The 21,621-nt window shown below is 35.2% G+C and overlaps 1 protein-coding gene across 5 annotated transcripts in view; it reads left to right on the plus strand.

Annotated features, from left to right (window-relative positions):
- Positions 1-21,621, plus strand: part of LOC132669294 (uncharacterized) — a 609,352-nt gene that overhangs the window by 526,669 nt on the left and 61,062 nt on the right. For all 5 annotated transcript variants that reach the window (XR_013556249.1, XM_081795889.1, XM_081795890.1 and 2 more), the window contains one exon: positions 13,752-13,840. Coding sequence is in view for 4 of the 5 variants with exons in the window: in XM_081795889.1 (XP_081652015.1) it covers positions 13,752-13,840 (89 nt within the window). In the remaining variant the exon portion in view is untranslated. The remainder of the gene's footprint in view (positions 1-13,751; positions 13,841-21,621) is intronic.

Genomic DNA, 21,621 nt, shown 5'->3' on the forward strand with positions numbered 1-21,621 from the left:
GAATACCTGTGACTATATATTCAAGGATACTGGTAACATTAATTGGGTATTATGAGTCTCTATATTTGACACACTGTCTATAAGACACCCAAAGTAGGCACAGTCCAGTTTGAATAAACCCCAGATGAAGTGCACACAAATCTTTATTTAAATTAGTGTCTAGGACCATATTAATTCATCGTGAAATTGTCTTTCCTTTAACACTAACAAAATTGTCTACATATGATTCTATACTAACAAAAATTTACCTGCAGCTTTTTGTCAATTCCTTTTCTGATTTCTACCTTGGTGTTCCTTCTCCTCCTGGATCCTAAACATCTTTCAAACTCCAGTGCTTGACTAATTTCTCGTCTCTACCCTCTTCTCTTTGCAATAAATTTGAATTGAGGAAAATGGATACATTCCCAATAAAATATAAGTGCTAAATGTTGACCTAAGAAAAAAATAAATTTTACACCTATCAATTATAGTCTCACTATTTGAAAAGGCAGAGGATCAGCTGCAAATGTAACTTTAAAGGAGCATACAGTTCTTTTGCAGGTGCCGTATCTTTATCCACAGTTCTTATATCCAATACTGAAAGCTTTTTTAAAAAAATTTATTTGGTAGAAAAATCTGACCTCTCAAGTCTTGTCCCACTTAGTGTGAATATTCACACATTCTTCTGCAGAAATACTAATATGATTACAGAGTACTATGACAGATCCAGTATGTAAAAGTAAAATGTTTAAGTATTAGCAAAACAAATCCAGGAATATAATTTTTTAAAGTTTTTATTTTAATTCCAGTTAGTTAACATACAATGTTATATTAGTTTCAGGTGTACAATATAGTGATTCAACAATTCTATACTCACCCAGTGTTCATCACAAGTGCACTCCTTAATCCCCATCACATATTTTGTCCATCTCCCCATCCCACTCCAGGAATATCATTTTAAATAATCATTTCTGCCAAGTAGATTTACTTCAGGAATGCAAACAATGGCATTCAATGGCTTAACAATAAAGTTTATTAACATAAGTCATTTAAAAGAGGAAAAAAGATTATATTACTAGATGCTAACAAGATGTTTGACAAAATTGTTTGCTATTACTCATTTAAAAAAAACTGAGGTAAGAATTTGAAGACCCATTTCTATGTAAGTTAAACAGCCTTTACCAGAAGCCAAGAATAAGCATCAAATGAAATGAAGAAATGTTAGTAGCTTTTTATTTATCTTTAGTAACAAGGCAAGGATACTTACTGTCACTAGTAGTGGTTTTTTTTTTAATTTTTAATGTTTTATTTATTTTTGAGAGAAAGAGCAAGAGAGACAGAGCTTCAGACAGAGTGTGAGCCAGGGAGGAGCAGAGGATAGAGGGAGACAGAATCCAAAGCAGGCTCCAGGCTCTGAGCTGTCAGCACTGAGCCCAATATGGGGCTCAAACCCATGACCAATGAGATCACGGACCTGATTTGAAGTCAGATGCTTAACCAACTCAGCCACCTAGGTACCCCTATATTGTTTTCGAGGTACAATCAAATGCAGTATGATATACATACTATAGAAGCATCCTAAAAGAAAAAACATTACCACTATTTATAGATTAAATAACCAAATTTTAGAAAATTTAGAGGATCAACTGAAATGTTTTGAAATAATATTGAGATTTGGTTGAATGCCTGTCATGGAATCACTTACAATTGTGCTAGTTCCCTAAACTTCCTTTGCTCTGGTTTTCTAATCTGAAAAATGGGGAAACAAAAATACCTAACTCACTGGGTTATTGTGAGGATTAAATGAGACAATATAAGTGTAGTGTGCTTAGAATGCCTGGCTCTATGAATATGGTCTCTTGTTCTTATTGTTGCTATTATGATGGTTAACATACAATATATATCCATATCAGACTATGTATCTTAGTTGAGTGTGTGTGTGTGTGTATTTCTCAAATCAGAATTCCTACTAGGCTACTGAAACAATGCTTGTCAAAGCACCAGCCATCTATTCTACATACTTAATATTCAAATATTCCATTTTCTATTACCATCTTATTTGACTTCTCAGTAGCATTAGACAAAGTTGACTGCTCCTTTTTCCTGTAAACACTCTCTTCACTTGGCTTTAATGGAACTAAACATGTTAATTTCCTGCCTATCTCAATACTTATTTGTGCATGCTAATGGCCTGTTGTCCTTTGTCCTGACTCCCAGTGTTGGAGTGCTTCAAGACTCAGGAATTAAGTCCTATTATATAGCTATGTACTCTTCCCCAGGTGGTTGCATGAGGAAACCAATTGAAAATAAATTATTGGCATAGCACTTATAACCATCTTATACATGTATATGTATTTATTTTCTATCTCTCACCACTTGAATATAACCTGTACAATTGCAAGAAACTTCTCTATCTTACCTACTATTTTATTGCCCAGAACTGTGCCTGATAAAAAGTATGGTTTCAGTACATATTTGAATAAGTGAATGAATGAATAAACATCAGTCATAGCTAGTTAGAAATAAAAATTAAAAAATAAGCAATTAATAATAACAACCAAAAATATATAAAGTACCAAAGAATAAGTTTAACAACAATGGTACAAAATATCTAAGAAAATTATAAAACTTCATTAAGGTAGGGCACCTGGCTTGTCAGTCAGTAAGCATGCACCTCTTGATCTTGGGGGTTTTAAGTTTGAGCCCCACATTGGATGTAGAGATTACTTAAAGATAAAATCTTTAAGAAAACATAATTAAAAAACATAAAACTTGATGAATGGAGAGACATACTATGCCCTTGAATGGGAAGACTGTCAGATTGTAAAAGTTAATATATGTATTATACATCTTATATATTACTATCAGAATTACAACAGGATGTATTTGTTGGTTTGTTTTTTGGAACATAATTAAATTGTACAAAAGTTCAAATGGAAGAAAAAATGTATAAGATTTGTTAAGAAAATCTTAGAAAAAAATAGTAAGAGGGGGAACTAATATTTGATTAAGACAACATTCCAATTAATAGTGAAAAAATGGATTATCTAAAAAATGGGATTGTGATACCTGACTATTCATTAAAAGAAATTGTGCTCTTACTCCTGGTATTCACCTAAGAGAATGAAAACATATTTCCACACAAAGCTCTGTATGCAAATATTTGTTACAATAGTTTTTTTTTTTCCATAATTGCCCCAAACTGGAAACTATGCTATGTCCTTCAACTGGTGAATGAGAAATCAGACACATCTGTACAACGGAAAACTATTGGGCAATTTAAAAGGACAAATTATTGATATACACAAAACAATATGGACTAATCTCAAAAGAATTACACTAAGTGAAGGAAGCCAGACTCAAAAGGTGACTCAAAAAGCAAGGTAATACCCTATTTGAATAACTTCTGTAAAAGGTAAAACTGTATCAGATCAGTTGTCATCCAGGGCTGGGATTATAAGGGAGGGAATTAACCACAAAGATCATGAGGGAACTTTCTGAGATGAGCTAAATATTCTGTTTTTATTTTGGTGGTAGTTATGACACAGCGTACATTTGTCAAACTCATCATACTGTAAATTTTATTGAATGCAAATTATACCTCAATAAACTTAAGCTGAGAAAAGAAGATGAGGGTAGATTTGTACCTCTGGGCATAAACAGGATTAACTTTAGATGTATCACAGGGGCCCCTGGGTGGCTCAGTCAGTTAAGCGTCGGATGTTGGCTCAGGTCATGATCTCACGGTTTGTAGGTTCAAGCCCTGCATTGGCCTCTGTGCTGACAGCTCTGAGCCTGCTTCGGATTCTGGGTCTCCCTCTCTTTCTCTGTCCCTCCTCCACTCACTCCCTGTCTCTCTCTCTCAAAAGTAAATAAACGTTAAAAAAAACTTTAGATGTATTACAAACATAAATGTAGGTAGGAAGCCCTAATGGGAGAGCCTGACTCAGATACAAAAATACTTGTTGCCAGGACCTTTCCTGCAAACCAACACTGAGGCAGAAGTTGGTGATCTCTTGCACCTTGCTCCAGAACAACATTTTTGGGGACTGTACAAGTCTGTAACAATCTACAGGCATAAAAAATGCACCTACACTTTAAAGATATCCTCAAAACTATTCCACTTAGTGACAGACTCTTGAGATCCTTAAATTTTGCCTTCTGGTTATGAAATATAATTAATACATGTCCATTGTGGAAATTTTGGAAAACATAGAAAAGCCAAAAATAGAATGGAAAAATCATTTATAGCTCCATCATTACTTTTTCTCAGTCTTTTTCAAAATGTAAAGAGTAAGGAATGAAACTCTTTCTCTCCCCTTGGTCCAAATCCATGCCCTATAGGTAGCTGCTATCATCTGCAGTCTGGTACACATTCTGCCAGAGACTTTTCTGCTCCTATATACCCTTGATTATGTAGTATAAACGTTTTGCTCTGTATCTTTTTTGGTACCTTTTTCTCTGCATTTATTAACATGCCAGTTCACATAAACATTCATGTTGTTTTAGCTTGAGCTCTCTGAACAAGATGTTGCAAGCAGAAGGTTCATTGGGGTGAGCTCCTGGTAGATACCCTTCTAAGATCCAGTCCTAAGGAAGTGAGGGATGCAGCAGTGGGCAGGGGGACAAGCTGACCAAAATAAACTTGCCCTTGAGGCCTCATCAAATTCATGAGAAAATCCTTGCACTCCAAGGAAACCTTCAGAGTTGTCCAAACTTGAGGCAGAGGGGATTTTGTATCCTCACATGAGTCAGTGATTAGCCAAACCCCGGGAAGAGGTGCAAACTTGGGGGAGGTAGTTTCCAATGGAGGACACGACTTGGAACACTCATCAGTTGATAAGCACAGCAAATCATTTATACTGTATATTCAAGGGACTAGAACTAAAAAGAAAGGACAAGGGAGAGTATTTTACTTTATTCACACCTTTATTGCTTTCATGATTAAACATAGAGGTTTCTTTTGTCATTTAAATCACTGAAAAGGGGGCTCCTGTGCGGCTCCATTGGTTAAGCATCAGACTCTATTTTGTTTCAGGTCCCGATCTCATGGTTCAGGAGACAGAGCCCTGAGTAGGGTTCTGTGCTGATAGTGGGTTTTCTCTCTTGGGGTTCTCTCTCTCTCCCTCTCTCTGCCCCTCCCCTGCTCTCTCACACATTCTCTCTCTCTCTCTCTCTCAAAATAAATAAATAAAATTTAAAAATAATTGTAAAAAATAATTCACTGAAAAAGGATTTTGTGAAACATCATAGAGAATGATCCCTGTTGACATATAGTCAGAAAAATAGGCACCATTCCCAACCTTTTATTTCCTTTCACCTGCTTTAAAAAGACACTTTTAAATTTTGTTTTAAGCACTCAAAAAGTGTAGTCATCAGGCTTCCCAAATCAGCACACTCTGCACTTTTAATTTTATGCTGGCCAAGAATGTGATCAATAAATTATTGCTGTTTGTGAAACATTTACTTTCATAATCCTAACATATTTTAACTCCTAGGGTTACCACAGTGTTGGTTTTTTTTTTCTTCACATTATTTGACAGCTGAAATTAAACAAATCCTATTCAACTACAAAGCTAAGAGAAGGTTTACTACGTGTGTCATTAGCACCATCCATATAAGGTAACAGAAGAATATGAGGTGTGGATTTTTAAAATATGATAAAATGAGAATACTGTTAGATGCACGGGAAGGTGTGACTTCAGGCCTGGCATTCTCTTATTAAAATAAATGTGTCTTTGTTTTATTCACTAACGTAATCAGCATTATGTGTTTTGAGTTGACATATTTCAAATTATTTTATCAATTCAAAAATATATACCTTTGTTAAAATGTGTTTTAACTATCACATCATTTTAATGTAATATATGACAAAGATTGCTCTGTATTAGGCTGCTAAATATTTTTATCTTCAAGAATATCATGGTTAGAATGAAGAAACATAATTCACTTGATTATGTTTTTTAGCCCTTAATGCTTTTGCAGCATGCTTTTAATGCTTGAATAGAAGACTTTTAGGAAAGTATAAAAGCACATAAAAATTGCCCCAAATATTTAAAATCTAAGCATGAAAGTACATATATATACAGAGACACATGTATATGTATATATATAGTTATATATACATACATTTTAAAGAGCACATGTTATTCATAATCATAATACTTAGATTATGTATTATCACACTGGGGCAGCTTGTAATCTTGAGATTGCCTTTTTCCTACTTTGCATTTATACAACTTCTTTCATTCAGAGATATTCTAAGAATACTACATAAAGAACAAGGGCTTGCACAGCCCAACTGCAGCCAGAAAGAAAATGGAGAGTCTTCATTATTTTTTAAAAACATACAAACTAATGTCCATGTGTTGAATGCCAGTTGAGTTGTATAATTCCTAAGGCATATTATTTTCGTCTCTAATCCTATTTAAGCCATAGTGGTTATTGTAGTTTCATAACTAAATAAATACATGAAATAATTAAATACAACTATGTAAAGAAAGTCATTCTCAAAATCAAAACAATGAATGTGTTAAACTGGATAAAGATGAATTGGTTTTTACAAAAGGTAATTGCTGTGCATTTAAGTGTGGATGAGACAACTATAAAACATTAGAAACAGAATTTGTAAAAGTCTAGAATAGAAATTTATTTACATTTCTTTTACAAGTGTTTTTGTACCACTTAAAGGTACTGAAACTCAAAAATGTGAACAATACAGTATGGGTTAGAGGAACTTAGGCATATATGTCTGTAACTTTCTATGTATGATTCTTCTCCTAAAATGTTTTCTTTTAATTGATTGCTTCCTGGCCCTAATTCGGTTTCATAAGATGGCTTCTACTGTAGTCAAATGCTCAGGCATTAGAATTAGTGCAAGCTCCAACATTTAATGCATGTGGGGCTTGAGCAAGTTATTTAACCTCTCTGAGTCTTAATGTCTAAATCTGTTAAAGAATAATAGTCAGGGGTGCCTGGGTGGCTCACTTGGTTAAGCATCCAACTTTGGTCTCACGGTTTGTGAGTTCAAGCCCTGAGTCAGGCTCTGTGCTGACAGCTCAGAGCCTGGAGCCTGCTTAGGATTCTGTCTCTCCCTCTCTCTGCCCCCTCCCCAGCTTGCACTCTGTCTCTCTCTGTCTCTCAAGAATGAATAAATGTTACAAGAGATTTAAAAAAGAATAATAGTTGGATCAACCTTATAAAGTTGGGCAAGAAACAACTGGATCCTTACTGAGAAAACAGTGAACAGAGTGCCAGGAATTGGTAAATACTCAATAAATGCTAGCTGGTATGTAATGGTTTGTGGAGAAGGCTGTGAATCTGTATTCACTGCTGTCTAACAATTTAAATTTTTCCTCACAACTTTCACATATTTTTTTTAAATAAAGGGCTACCTATAGAAAGCAAATTTAATATTATCTTAGTGTTATTAGTATTCCAACTATGAGATGTTGAACCTTTCTGCTTTTAAAATTAAGAACAGAAAAAAATTAAGAGCAGAAAAATATGAAAAATACAATCTGTGAATAAAACCTATTCTAAATATGTGCTGTGTTTCTGTATCCAAATTTATAGTTATGTGAAAAAATTATAAGATACGTATCACTGTGTATATGAATGGATGGCAAAATGAAGCTGAAGTTAGGAAAAAAATTGTAAAATCCACCTTTTTTATGACTTCTTCTGAATGTAAACAAAATCTTCAAGGGTTACTGAAGTCACAAAACTATGCCTGTATCCTCTATCCTTTATAATTTAAACATACTTTAAAATGCAGATGCTTTATTCTTTTTTCAAAAACAACATGAGATGATAAGTTCTAATATATATGGTATGTGATTTATTTTGGAGAACAAGTTTCAAAAAGTATAAGCCATTTTTTAGTTACCCAGGGTACCCTAATTACAAAATAGTACCTACTTATAAAATGTATGGTTTACTATAACCACCTCCTTTTTAAAAGTGTGGAATTTCTAATCCAGTTTCAAATATCAATGATGATGCCTTTTCTAGATTGACCAATAACAGTGTTTACACAATTCAGGTGACAACTCTTAACACCTGTAGCCATGTTTTTAGATATGGCTTTTTCAGAAGAAAAATTGAGTCCTAGAAGTTAACAGAAAGAGTTTCTTGAATTCTAAACTTAGTCTTTCTAGGGGCACCTGGGTGGCTCAGTGGGTTAAACATCTGACTTCAGCTCAGGTCATGATCTTGTGGTTCTGAGTTCAAGCCTTACATCCACCTCTGTGCTGAGAGCTCAGAACCTGGAGCCTGCTTCAGATTCTGTGTCTCCCTCTCTCTCTGCCCCTCTGCATCTCATACTCTGTCTCTCAAAAATGATTAAATGTTAAAAAAAATTTTTTTAAATAAATAAACTTAGTCTTTCTTTTGTATATTACTTTAAATGATTTTTAATTTTTATAGTAAAAAGGAATCTGCAATGCCAAAACTGTTATTAAATTTGTGGTTTAGAATCAAGAAGATGAATGTCATCTCTCTTGTATTTGGTAATGTAATTTATTCTTGCTAGTCTTTGCTCAGTATATGCTAAGGCAATTTTCCTATTGACATCATCCTCCACTATGTGATAAGAAACTAGTATGTTCCTTATGTCAAATAGATAATCCTAAATTTAGGCCACCTATGGATTCTTAGGAGTATAGGTCTTATAATAAGTTAGCCAGTAAAATTTCCTGATACCACTGATTCTAACATTTTAATTTAATACTATAATGTCATAAAAGAATAAAAATCTTCTTTTATAGTAGCTTTGTTGAAAAATAAAAAGCCAGCTTCACTGTAGCTGATCTGAATTTTTCACATTGCACAATGTTGATTAAATACTACAAACTGCAGTAAATAATACTTTCCATTTCTCGAATTATATTAAAAAATTTTGTTTTTGGAAGTATATCGAACAATTGCAAAAATATAGCATTTTTATCCTCTTTATTCTCTCTTCTCCAAGCACAACAGAGACAGAAGAAAATTTGGTAATGAAAAATTATTTTCTCTAGTTAAACATCAAGATTATTCAACTCAATAGATTCATTTTCTTGGCCAAAATTAATAATAACTATGATAATAACCTTGAAAAATAGCATACAAACTTTTTTTTTCTATGAGCTCTATTAAACTGGGAAAGTACAAAGATATCCTCATCCATCATTTCTGATTTGAAAGGCTGGTTTAAAGAAAGGAAAAATTGAGAAAGGAACTTTGTTTATTATTACTTTAGAAATAGTATAGATCAATCTTTAAAACAAAAACTATTCTATATGACTTTGAGACATAAATTTCTAAAAAGTTTGGTCAAGAAATTCTTTTTCAGAAATACCTACTTCCAAATACCTACTTGGTGAATACATATATTCCTTTGTAAACCATTGTAAACTTCAATGAATTTCCCTCCCATGATGTCACAGAAAAGCTTAGTATACTTGTCAAATTGGGTTTGGAAGGTGGACTTCAGATCCCGTCACCACTACCATTATATTATCATATCATATAATTGAACCGTGCTTTCTAGTTTTAAAATTTCTGTACCTAGAATGAATGTATCCTCTGTTTGTCAAGATAGTCCTGCATGTTATCTCAGTATATTTATCAGTATGTCCCTCCTTCAGTCTCAAAGTGTCCTGGTTTACATGATTAAAAAAATATAACCATCCTAATTTTAACCCACGTTAGGTTATGTGGCCATTCTCTGAAAACACTCTTTTGTAACAGATAAGAAAACGGAAGAAAAGGTGACTCCCTCTCAAGTTACTGAACTTAAACTAGGTCTTTTGGCTCCTTTTTCAGGACTTTACCTAGTCCTCGATGCTTCAGGGTGAAATCAGGCAGGTATGCTTCTCTGCTGACACCTTATAGCATATTCAAAATACATTTCTTTTTTTATGGAGTATGGATTAGATAATGCCTCACGATTCTAATTTGTTCTGATTAGTTGGTGTTTGTGGTGTGTGTGTGTGATTGGTCACATTCTTAAGGGCCAAAGGGAATCTGCTAACAGCCCACACTACCCACACTTCTGATGGGGACCACACCTGAAATAATTCTACATGACCTCCTAATTCCACGGTATTTAAGAACAGACCCTAGAACTGCTAGGAAGCTGCTCCAACCACTGAGCTCCTAAGGGCCTGATTTCTGGATGTAGCCAATAGGAACTATATTAATCTTGTCTGTACTTCCAGTTGATGACATATACTGTCACACTGGAAAGTTTCAAGTACAGAGCAAGGTCACAGAGTAGTTTCTCTGTGTGCACAATTTATCCACTGAAAGCTTTGTAAGCACAGGATCTTGCCCCCCTCTGAAGAGGAAAAAGCAGATTTCTGTCTTAGAAATTTGAGTGTTTACTAACATGGTTTAAACAATTTCAGGATAAAGGCAAATGTTAAGCAATAATTCAATCATTTTGAATTTGCCTAAGAGGACATATTTTTAGAAATGTGCTAAATTTTAGCATTGATGTGATTTCATAATTAAGAATAATTTCGAAAGTAATGCCACAGCTTAAAAGAAGAAAGAGAACAAAAATAATTTATAATGAAACAAGTAGATGCATTTAAAAAGAAGAAAGCATTTAATTACATCTTAGTATATTTGCAGTGATTCATGATGGCTATTTACATCAAATGATTTTTTAAATATTAAATATTAAATCCATTTAAATGCAATAAGTTGTATGGAGAATTTTCATCTTTATTTCAGAGTCATGCTACTTTAAAATTCGTCATTAGAGTTAATAAGAAATTATATTGGAACTACTCTGTCCATTTAAATGAAGCATAAATCAATTATTGAAGCAAGGAATTTTTTCATCATTGTAATGATTATCGGAATAAATTTAGTTCTTCAATGCTGCCTAATGATATCTCCAATAACAAAAAAATTGCATAGACTTAATTTTACTAGGCACTCTTTAAATGTGCTTATAATGTCTTTTTTTTCCAGACAAAAATATTTTTGAAAATTCTCATGCAGCATCGGAATGCTCTAAATGCCAGATTCAGTTATCCTCAATACCCTGGAAACCAAAATTAGATTCAGAATCAATATACTGTACTATCCATTTAACATCTAGTACACCAAACACTAACAACATTTATGAAAGAGTAACAGACTCAAAAAGCTTAAGCTAGTAAAAGCAATCAATATAGCAAAGCAGTATTATAGAAGGGGGAATTTTGTGTGTCCATGACTTCGTCAGATGGGGCCCACAGAAGCTAGTTTGCTTTTAGAAGAACATCCCTTGAAATTTCTTTTGGAATTTACACGACAGTCTCTTTAGTCAGGCAGGAGACAGCAACACTTGCCTGTGGCACCCTGCGCTTTGAACTTCTCACTTTTTGTGGAGAAGAAAATAGGGAAAAATCTAAAATCATTGTTTGGTAGCCTTGATGACTGCATCCTGGTATGAGTTAATAGAATATAATTTGTTGTTGTTATTACTGTTATAAAGTGCATACTGTGTGCCAGGAATTTGGGGAGTACTTCAAACACATCATTTCTTTCAGTCCTCATAATACTCGTCCTCATTTTCCTAATAAGGAAGTAGATAACAAGTTACGCTGCTGGGAGGTGGCCAAGTTGGACCTCTACCAAGTCTAGCTAATGACATAGGTGGTCCCCCTAATTGTATACAGGTGTGCTTTAGTGTGATCTGCAGCATGCCCAGGGACTAAAGACTCTTTGAATCAACCAGAAAATAAATGAAGTGATGATATTTGTCATTACTCCCATCACAGACACACACACACACACACACACATACACACTAGATTAATTCATAGAAATGTGACCCTAAAAAGTTTTGAATATTGATCCATACATATAGATTTTAAAATACAGACCAAAAAAATGATGGTTTGTCAAATATCTTCACATGGTCTGTGATCTCTAGTCCAGGAAATGCCAGATAATACAAATGTTCTTGGTAGAGCTGGCCATCAGAAGGTCACATGGTCACTTCAGTGGCTAATCCATTGCACTTCATGTATGTCTGTATTCCCTCCCCCTGAGATTGAAGTAATCCCAGGATGAGCACTGCGTGTTGTATGAAAAACAATTTGACAATAAATTATATTTTAAAAAAATGAAGTAATCCCAAACAATGTTGTCTTGATAGCTTGAGGTAGTTAATCACTTCTGAAGCAAGTTACTGAGAGTAGCTCATATGCTAATGTTTGAAAATGATAGAGAGAGATGGATGGGTGAGTGGATGGATGGATGGATGAATGGATGTTTAGATAGATTAGATAGATAGATAGATAGATAGATAGATAGATAGATAGATAGAAAGATGATGATAGAAGTTTGCAAATAGCAGATGTAAAACCAATGAATTACTGAAGTAGTGATTAGTAAAAATTAATCATTTACACACCAAAATGATGGTTTGCAAAACGGAGCACTCAAACCAAAATATGCAATGATGTTCAGGAGTATATTGTTATGGTAGGGAAAAGGTAGGATAAAATAGGCAGAGAGGGAAAGGTTAGGACCTGAGGTTTCTGGGTGGGGAAAAACACATATTTTGGAAAAATGCTGGGAGTGTTGACTATAGCAAACCCCCTTGGGGGTAAGGTTCCTCTTAAGAATGTAACAGATACCTCCTACTCCCTCTCAGGAGCCCCTCAGGAATTTGACAATTAAAATACCTAACTAAAAAAAGTAAACCATAAAATTTATGTCATACGAGGGACAGTATGACCAGTCTGACTTCTCACACAGTGGAGTCAAGCCAATCAGGTATGATGACCTAGCACCTAGAGTTATCCAGCCAGTAAGTGTAGAACCTAAGAAGGAACAAGGGGAGGGAAAGGCGTGCTGGCCAGAACCTTATAAAACAAGGACACTTGCCTATAGTCGTGGGTATTTACTTTCAAATGGCCCCTCTTTGTAAAGAGAGCTTTCATACTATTCTTACTGTCTAACCTTATACCCTAATAAACTTTGCCTGCTGCTCATTTTGTGTCCACCTCTTCATTCTTCCAAGTAACAAGAAAAAGAACCCTGGATATTAGGGTAAAAAAATCCTACAACATTGTCACAAAGCCACTTGTATGGCAAGGAAGCAATGACTGTTTATTCTTTACAGTGATTTGTTATTATATCAGAGTTTCCTTAAATGATAGGGAATTTATCAGTGGTTATCTCATATCAACCTTGGAAAAAAGTTTAAGTTTTGTGTATGATTTTCAGAGGCATAAGCAAGAAATAACACAGGTCAAGCTGGCCTTGAAAAATAAGCTAGATTAAGCTTTGTATGATTAAACTGGTTTTGTCTATTCAGGGAATATTCAAGCCTGCTCGCCATTTGTTCTGAATTTAATGATAGATGATGATTGATTGATTGATAGATGATAGATAGATAATAGAGTTTAATTTCCCACTTAAAAATACAACCTTAGGGCACCTGGGTGGCTCAGTCAGTTAAGCGTCCGACTTTGGCTCTGGTCATGATCTCATACATAGTTCAAGAGTTTGAGCCCCGCCATCAGGCTCCATGCTGACAGTGCAGAGCCTGCTTGGGATTCTCTCTCTCTCCCACCCCCATGCACACTCTCTCTTGCTCTCTCTGTCTCTCAAAAATAAATAAACTTAAAAAAGAAATGTTTAAAAAATATAACTTTCATGCAGATAATGCTTTCTTGAACATGAGAAAACAGTGGTAGAGTTTCACCTAACCTTTGGGGAATTTGCTTATTGGGAGTGCGTCACTAATATTAATGTTGTCTTATGTGTGTTTTCTGCATCAGGAGAAAGGTTTACCACAGCTGCTTGAGGAAGATGGACCCAAAATAAGAAATTTTCTACTTGGATTTGGGGAACCAGTAAATTCATTCAGGTATGATCAAGAACAAACCAATCAAAATAAGAGATGAAGGTAGGAATATTATATGTATATTTATTCAATATATTATTCATTATGTTATATTGTCTAGAAATGTCATGATTTAGATTTAAATTTACTCCTTTATTGACCTCCACCTGCAAAGACTAAGGAAATCCAATTTAAGAATACATGATAATCTGTATGAATATATTTATAGTCACAGAAATAAATCTGGATAACCTCAAAGATATTATATAATATAGGATTCAGTTAATATTTTTTCCTTATTTTGCTAACAACTGTTAGTAGGTACCTGATCACACATTCACTAACAAAATTCTATAGAGATGTGCTTATATATAGTAACACTTAGTGATTATTTTCTAGATGCATCACACTTTACTCAGCTGTCAATGTGTTACATGAAAAAAAATGAAATTTAAAAAGAAACTAAGAGAACATAAAAATACCGATGTAAACATTTGTTGCCATACTCATTTTCCATTTTGAATCTGGCAAAGCAAGTCAATCCTAGTACCCTGAGACAGGAAATCAGACATCTGGACACTGTGACAAGCGTCAGGTCTGAATCGAACCAAGCCTGGCTCAGCCACTCATTAGCTGGGTGGCCTTTAGCAATTCTCTTGATTTTTCTGGGTCTCTATCATCTGTGAAACAAAGGGGTTTAACGAATATACTTGTAGTTCTAAAATTATCAATAAGGACTTTACATTTTAAATTGAATATTGAAACACTATTTAGGAAGTATTTGAATGATTATTTCTAAAACTTTGTTTGATAGTTTCCTTCTCTTCCATTTTTTTCACCTGAGACCAAATTCTTTCCTCTTGATAAAGACTACAGAAAGTACTATATTAAATAATATGGTTGTATTTTGCAACACAGTAATTTGGCAAAAAAAAGTTACCATCACCATGAGCATTGCACAGAGAAAAAAAACTGAGGCTTAGTGCTCCTGGCATTCCTGGAATTAAGAAGTTTTGTAGATATAGTCTGAGAATTAAGATTTTACTGCCTTCTCCACTTGAGCCCTGTAAAAACATGATTTCTTTCCATTGGTTATTCATGTCTGTCTTCCTTACTAGATCATGAACACTGAAAGGCTCATTTTTGTTTCACCCAGCACTTATATCAATGCCTGAGGCATCATAATTATTGTGAATAAAGTTTGTGATACTTGGATATTGTTTGTGATATTCAAAAAAATCAGTAGTCCCCTGTGGCCTGCAGACCTCTCATGTCTTAAGTTCAGTGCTACTCAGCAGTTGTTCACTTATGACTTTGGATGGGCAGTAGGGTGACCAGTAGGGAAAATGGTAGATGAGGAGGCTCAAAATTGTAAAGTGTTGTGCTTTTATAATCTTTCATAGTGATTAATCTCTTTCCCTAATTCACTGAGTTGGCAAATGTGTTAGATGCCATTAAGCCAAACTTCTACCAATACAAGAGTCCCTTCTCTTGTTTTCCTGACAATTTCTTTTCAGCAAAGAGAATATTATATATCTAGTGGCAACAGATTGTTAAAGTTCCTTCGGGTTTTTTTTTTAAGCAGTTTCTCCTTACAGTAAGCTTACTTGCTGTCCTAGTTCTACTGTCTACACTTTGTTTTTTCTGTGTGCCATTGGCTGCATGAAGTGGATAATGAACGTTGATTGGCTCCTATCCCATGCTTTGAGAACCCTGATAGTTTTGGGTGGAGTATTAGGAATGGTGGGAGACAGGAGAGTAATTAGAAATTCATAAACATATATATCAGCAACCTTAAAAGGCATATTTTAAAAATTCATTATGATATAGTAGAATAACTATGGCTACTGATTTTAGAAGTCCTTCAATAAGAATTGCCTTCCCCTCCCAAATATAAGGAAAGTCAGCTAGACGTGGATTCAGAATTTTGATTCTGTTGCTTACTGACTGGGTAATTGTTTGGCAACTTAACCAATCTGAACTTAACAAACTAATGTATATTGAAATAGTACAGTGTATTATCTGGCACAGTATAGATTTCTTTCCTTACCAATTGAAGGACTGTCAACTTTTAACGTCTTCCCAGAAACCTTTCCAAACTTATAACATCAGTAGTTCATCTTTAGGAAACTAAAACCAACTAAAGCCATCTAAAACAAATATCTAAATCTTTCATACAGATTTTTAAAGTGCTGTTTGTATCAACCACGCACAGGTGGCTAAGAGTATTTGTTATCTACAGATCACATCATAACACAAATGGAAGCATAACAATTGTTTTCTTCAATCAGGCCTTGTATTTTGCTTCTAACACTTCTAGAAGTGTTTCTCTTCTGTGAATATTGCCCACTGTTTATCTAAACTTTGCTTCAGATTTTGTATCTTTCCATACTTTGATAACCCTGGTAAAAACCACATTTGTGAAGTATGCCACTTACCAGTTAGTCATACTTGTATGTATTTGGTCTCTAAATTTAGTCTCTTAAATTCTCAAATGCTTTCCTAGTTTTTGTCCATATTATCAAAGCTAGTTATACTATATAGATCATCTCTACTATGAACACTAACCAAAAGATTTGTCTGGTAAGATTCACTCTGATAAAAATAATAAATTGTAATATGTAATAACATGAAAATATGCTTTGAAAAAGCTTAAAGTATGACAGGCTGGGAAGCTTTCACACTTGTGGCTCAATTACCTGGCATCGTGGGGACAGGACGTTATGGCACACTTAACATTTCAGTTATCAGAAGATGAAACAATGTACATGGACACATCACCTTACAACTTGGGGACACTGCTGATAAGAATAGGATTTGTGTACCAGGAAATTTCACCATAAACCATCGGATTCTAGTTGATTTCTTGGTTATGATAATCAAGAAACATAGTACTTTACCAACAGTGAAACCCATACTTCAGCATCTATATATTTTGAGAGAGATCTCACAAGAACGTAGTAAACATAGAGCTAGACATATAATAGTCACAGATATGTGCTGCTTCCCTTTTCTACTCTTCCTCCTACTCATGGTCGTGATTGTAATTATTATTCAACCTCGCCTATGCCTGTAATCCCCATTCTCTTGGCTAGGAACCCAGTCCACATAGCAATTACACCCATGCCTGATAATAATTGTGTCCAGCAAAGAGCATGTGTATTGCTTGTTCCCGTGGAGTATTTGTCCTTGGCTGTAAACAGAGGAAGCCTCAAAGACTAAGCTGTCAAAAGACCATCCAGGTGTGTAGTGAAAAAAAGAATAAGAATTCCCTTTAGTGATATCCACAGACAAGTAGAAGGGAATATAAAGGATACACATGAAAGAAATACACTGTACTTGGAAGCATGTGATTTTTTGCATGTCTGCCATTCCTATTACCATCTTGTATGGTAGTTTTAAATAACCATAATTTTTATAAAAGCATTCTCGGAGACATCCTCATGGGAAATACTTTTTGTTTTTCATAGTCAAATAGGAGTCATTTTTTTTCTTCCAAGGAACTCAACCATTCATTGTCTTGGTAATACCCAGATATATGATAAATGTCTTTGGGCCCATTGCACAGGTGGACAAAGTAAAGTGTGAGAACTATGTTAGGCTCAGGGATGAGGCTAGTTATTGAAATTCACTTTCATAATTCCCTAGTTTATGAAATAAGTCTTTGGGCCAAGACTTCTTTGATGTGGCATATATCGTATCGCACTGTTTTGACAGGAAAGGAAACATATCTAAATTAAATCACTGCCCCAGTCAAATCCAGTAGAAATGCTTTGTCAGCAGTGACAAAGTTTTGTATTTGATTTTTTACAGCATCACAGAATTTTGAGCTAAAAGGGACCACTGAGATAATGTATCCATCTTTTCATTTTCTAAATGAGGAAAACGGTTCCTAAAGATGTGATACAAATTACCCAAAGCGATACAGTTAATCCATGTCAGGGCTGGGACAAGTGCCAAGTGTCCTTACTCCAAGGTCACTGTTTGTCCCCCTACCTTTTTGTCCTATATATTCCTAAGGAATTCTTAGAATTAAAAGTAAATTGAGATCCTGAAAGATCCCAATAGATCCTTTTATCCAGTAATCAATCTCCTTGTTATCTCCTCAATGGAACACTCTTTTTCATACTCTGTTTCTATATTTGCTTTTGCCTGGAAATGTCCTCCCTTCCTTCTGCTTCTGGAAAAGCCCCTTCATTCTCCTAAGACTCACCTAAAATACTACTTTTGGTGTGACACCTTCCCCAGGTCCACCAGTCATCTTGTTTTCTCACTGTGGTCTCTTGTAACATCTTGCAGTGTATTAAGTGACTGGTTTGTGAGCCTGTTTCCCCCATTAGACCATGAGCTTAGATAATAAGGACCACGTCCAAGTGACTTAAAACTTTTTAGGTTGTCAATAAAGGAATCTATTTGAAATAACATCAGCAAAGAGACTTTTGTTTTGTTTTGTTTTGTTTTGTTTTGTTTTGTTTTGTTTTGTTTTAAGTGCCTGGGCATAGCTCCCACTATATAAGGAATGGATGCAGCCCATTTTCAGGAATGAGTTGAATGCAGGACTGGAACATCATAAGGAACCAAGAGGTCCTGTTTTTTTTGTTTTTTTTTTTACCTCTTGTTTCTGCTTCTCTGTGCATCTGCTTCATTCTTTGCTGATACCATAGACTAACTCTATTTCCCAGTTCACAGAATTAGAAATGGACATTACTGATAACTCTCCAGTTAACATCACCTCCACTCAAGAATAAGCCACATCGATTTAGAATTTCCTTGTCTCAAACGCAGTTCCCAGGAAAGACAGATGCCCACTCCTCTACCAATCAACTGTGACCAGGGGACAGACCTGTCATATCAACATGGTGCTCTGACTATAAGGGCATGGCAGAGAAAGAAGTCTCCAGAAAGGGGAACTGAGCAAACTGAGCAGACAGAACTGGAATTCTACTACAATATCTTATTCATTGTTTGGTCTTCCTTTAAGCAACACACATCTTAGCCACCACACTGATAAACTTAGTTCTTGGAACTGTGAGAGACAAAATATTTTGAATGAATCAATTTAAAGTATTTTATAGAAACCTATAGTTCTATACATAAGTAAATTGAGAGCCAGAGAGAATGAGTGACTCCTTCAATGACACATGAATGGTTAGTGATCAAAAGAGAATCTAGATTTCTGGAATATTAGCCTTAGGCTCTTATTTAAACATTTATTCATTATTTATGTTGTACCAGTTAATTTGCCAAGTGCCTTACTAACATTATCTCAATTAATCTTCACAAAAACAGTATGGTGATTATTATTATTTTTTTTTAAACTTTATTTTTTTGAGAGAGAGCCTGAGCTTGAGTGGGGGAGGGGCAGAGAGAGAGGGGACAGAGGATCTGAAGGGAGCTCTGTGCTGTCAGCAGTGAGCCCAACATGGGGCTGGAACCCAAAAACCATAAGATCATGAGCTGAGCCCAAGTCAGACACTCACCCAATTGAGCCACCCAGGCACCCCTGCTAAGTACTATTATTATGCAAGAAGGAATCTATGACTTAGAGAAATCAAGTAACTTCAGTGGATCAAAGCCAGGAGTGAAAGCCAGGTCTGCCTTACTAGAAATCTCCAAACCAGCATTGCCCATTAAATAAAATGTGAGCTACATATATTACTTTCAATTTTCTAGTAGCCACACTTTAAAAGTGCAAAAAAGAAACAGGTGAATATTTAATTCTCCTGATACCTGTTATTTACTTCAGTATATCTAAAATATTATTTTAACACTCATTCATTATTAAAAATTATATCACATCCATTCTTTGAACTAAGTCATTGCTTATAGCACATCTCATTTTATTTATATATTTTTGAATATTTATTTTTGAGAGACAGAGCACGATGGGGGATGGGCAGAGAGAAAGGGAAACACAGAATCTGAAGCAGGCTCCAGGCTCCGAGCTGTCAGCACAGAGCCCGTCACAGGGCTCCATCTCACAAACCATGAGTTCATGACCTGAGCTGAAGTCATACGCTTAACCAACTGAGCCACCCGGCTGCCTCAGCACATTTCATTTTAAACTTGCTACATTTCAACTGCTCAATAGTAGCACAGCTGGCTAGTAGTTACCATATTGGAGAGTGGAGTTTTAAATGATTATGCTTAGGTACCCATCAGAACTAACTAAACTACATGAATTATGATGTGGCATAAGGACAAAGTGTCAATCAATCAGCCTTTATTACATCTAGTCCTCCCCTGATATCATATCAATACTACAATTTCTGGTCCAAGGCAGATTACACTGACTTGGAATCTCTTGCCTCTGCCTCCAGATGAGCTACCCGATGAGCTACAGTAGTGTTACTCTGGCCACAGTAGAAAGCCACCTGACAAAAGCTGACCTGGGGCTCACACAGTTCTCCACTCTCATAGCAGAGGGACCCATCCTAAGAAAAGCTACTGTGAAATCTGGGCTTCCCTTTGTGCCACAACAAAAGAAACCAGTTGTCTCAGTTATGCAAGAAATTGAAGAACACAGCTAGTTCAACATTCTTTATTTTTGGTTCTGCTCTCAAAGTGTCCCTTTCACTAGATAACAAGCAATAGGTGTGTTTTGACTCATGGTTTTCCAAGTTGGGGTGTTGACCATTAGCAGGAATTCTGTAACCCATTTGGATGAAGGAGGAGGGGTTTAGCATTAAGCATATGCTGAGCACCCATCTCTGCCTCATTTTTCCAGCTGTGGGAGGCAATTAACATCACCAGCTGACAATGCTTGTCCTCTTTTCAACTCCATTTTCAGCAACACAGAAAAGCAACTCTACATAATGAGAAGGAAACAGGAAGATTGTTGGGAAGCCCTCTAATATATGAGAATACATAAGGTGAAACGTGAGGAAGGATAATTATGTGAGCCACATCTATAAGTGATGGAAAATAACCGGTTTATAACCTCCATGAGCTCATAGTTCTGCAGTATCTTATTACTGATAATTTCCAAATAACGTATTCATGTAAATCTGCATATTTTATTGATGAGAAAGTCTAAAGAGATTGGTAACTATTCTAGAATTTAAACATTTAAGTACCGCATCTTCTATTGATCTACATTTTAAAGGGTTTTTATAGATCCCTTCTTCTCCAGATGCCTTACAATATTGAAGCGTTCAGAACAACCCACACTTAAATATGTTAATAAGAAGTAAGATGTGTTAAAATGAATGCATTTATATCACACCCATTTCTAATATCCATAATCTATTTTCTTGTATGTAGAATAGCCCTCACTTGCAAATTCAACGTATTAATCATAAAGACATTTGTTTTTCCATTTTGTTAAGTATTTGTCGCATGCTTTTGTCATTGACCACATTACAGAACAAATGAGAAGAATATAAACCAATAGACTCTTTTTGAGGAAATATAATTTAAATTTAAATTCTTCTTGGAGAGACAAGACAAACAAGATGAATTACTGCATGATTCCAGTAATTGCCAGACTATGTAGGAAAGAAGCAAACAGGAAGAACTATGCTAGAGGATTGAATAAAGGGGGCTAGTAAGTCTGAGATGGCTACCTGGGAGGGCTCTAAATAGAATTAAATAGAATTCAATTTAAAACAACATTTTAAAAATACACTTGGGGGTTAAAAGGAAAACCACTGGGTGATGTAAGGGAAGACTGGTTACAAGAGAAGAATGGAGGTTACAAAATAAGGAATTTAAGTTTAGGTGATAAAAACAGAGAAGCAGAGAGGAATAAGAACCTGGAAGACCACTCAAGATACGTGGGCCATAGTAAGCCTTCAATAAATACT

The sequence above is a fragment of the Panthera onca genome, chromosome B3, assembly GCF_046562875.1.
Source record: "Panthera onca isolate mPanOnc1 chromosome B3, mPanOnc1 haplotype 2, whole genome shotgun sequence".
In the NCBI taxonomy this organism is placed as follows: Eukaryota; Metazoa; Chordata; class Mammalia; order Carnivora; family Felidae; genus Panthera; species Panthera onca.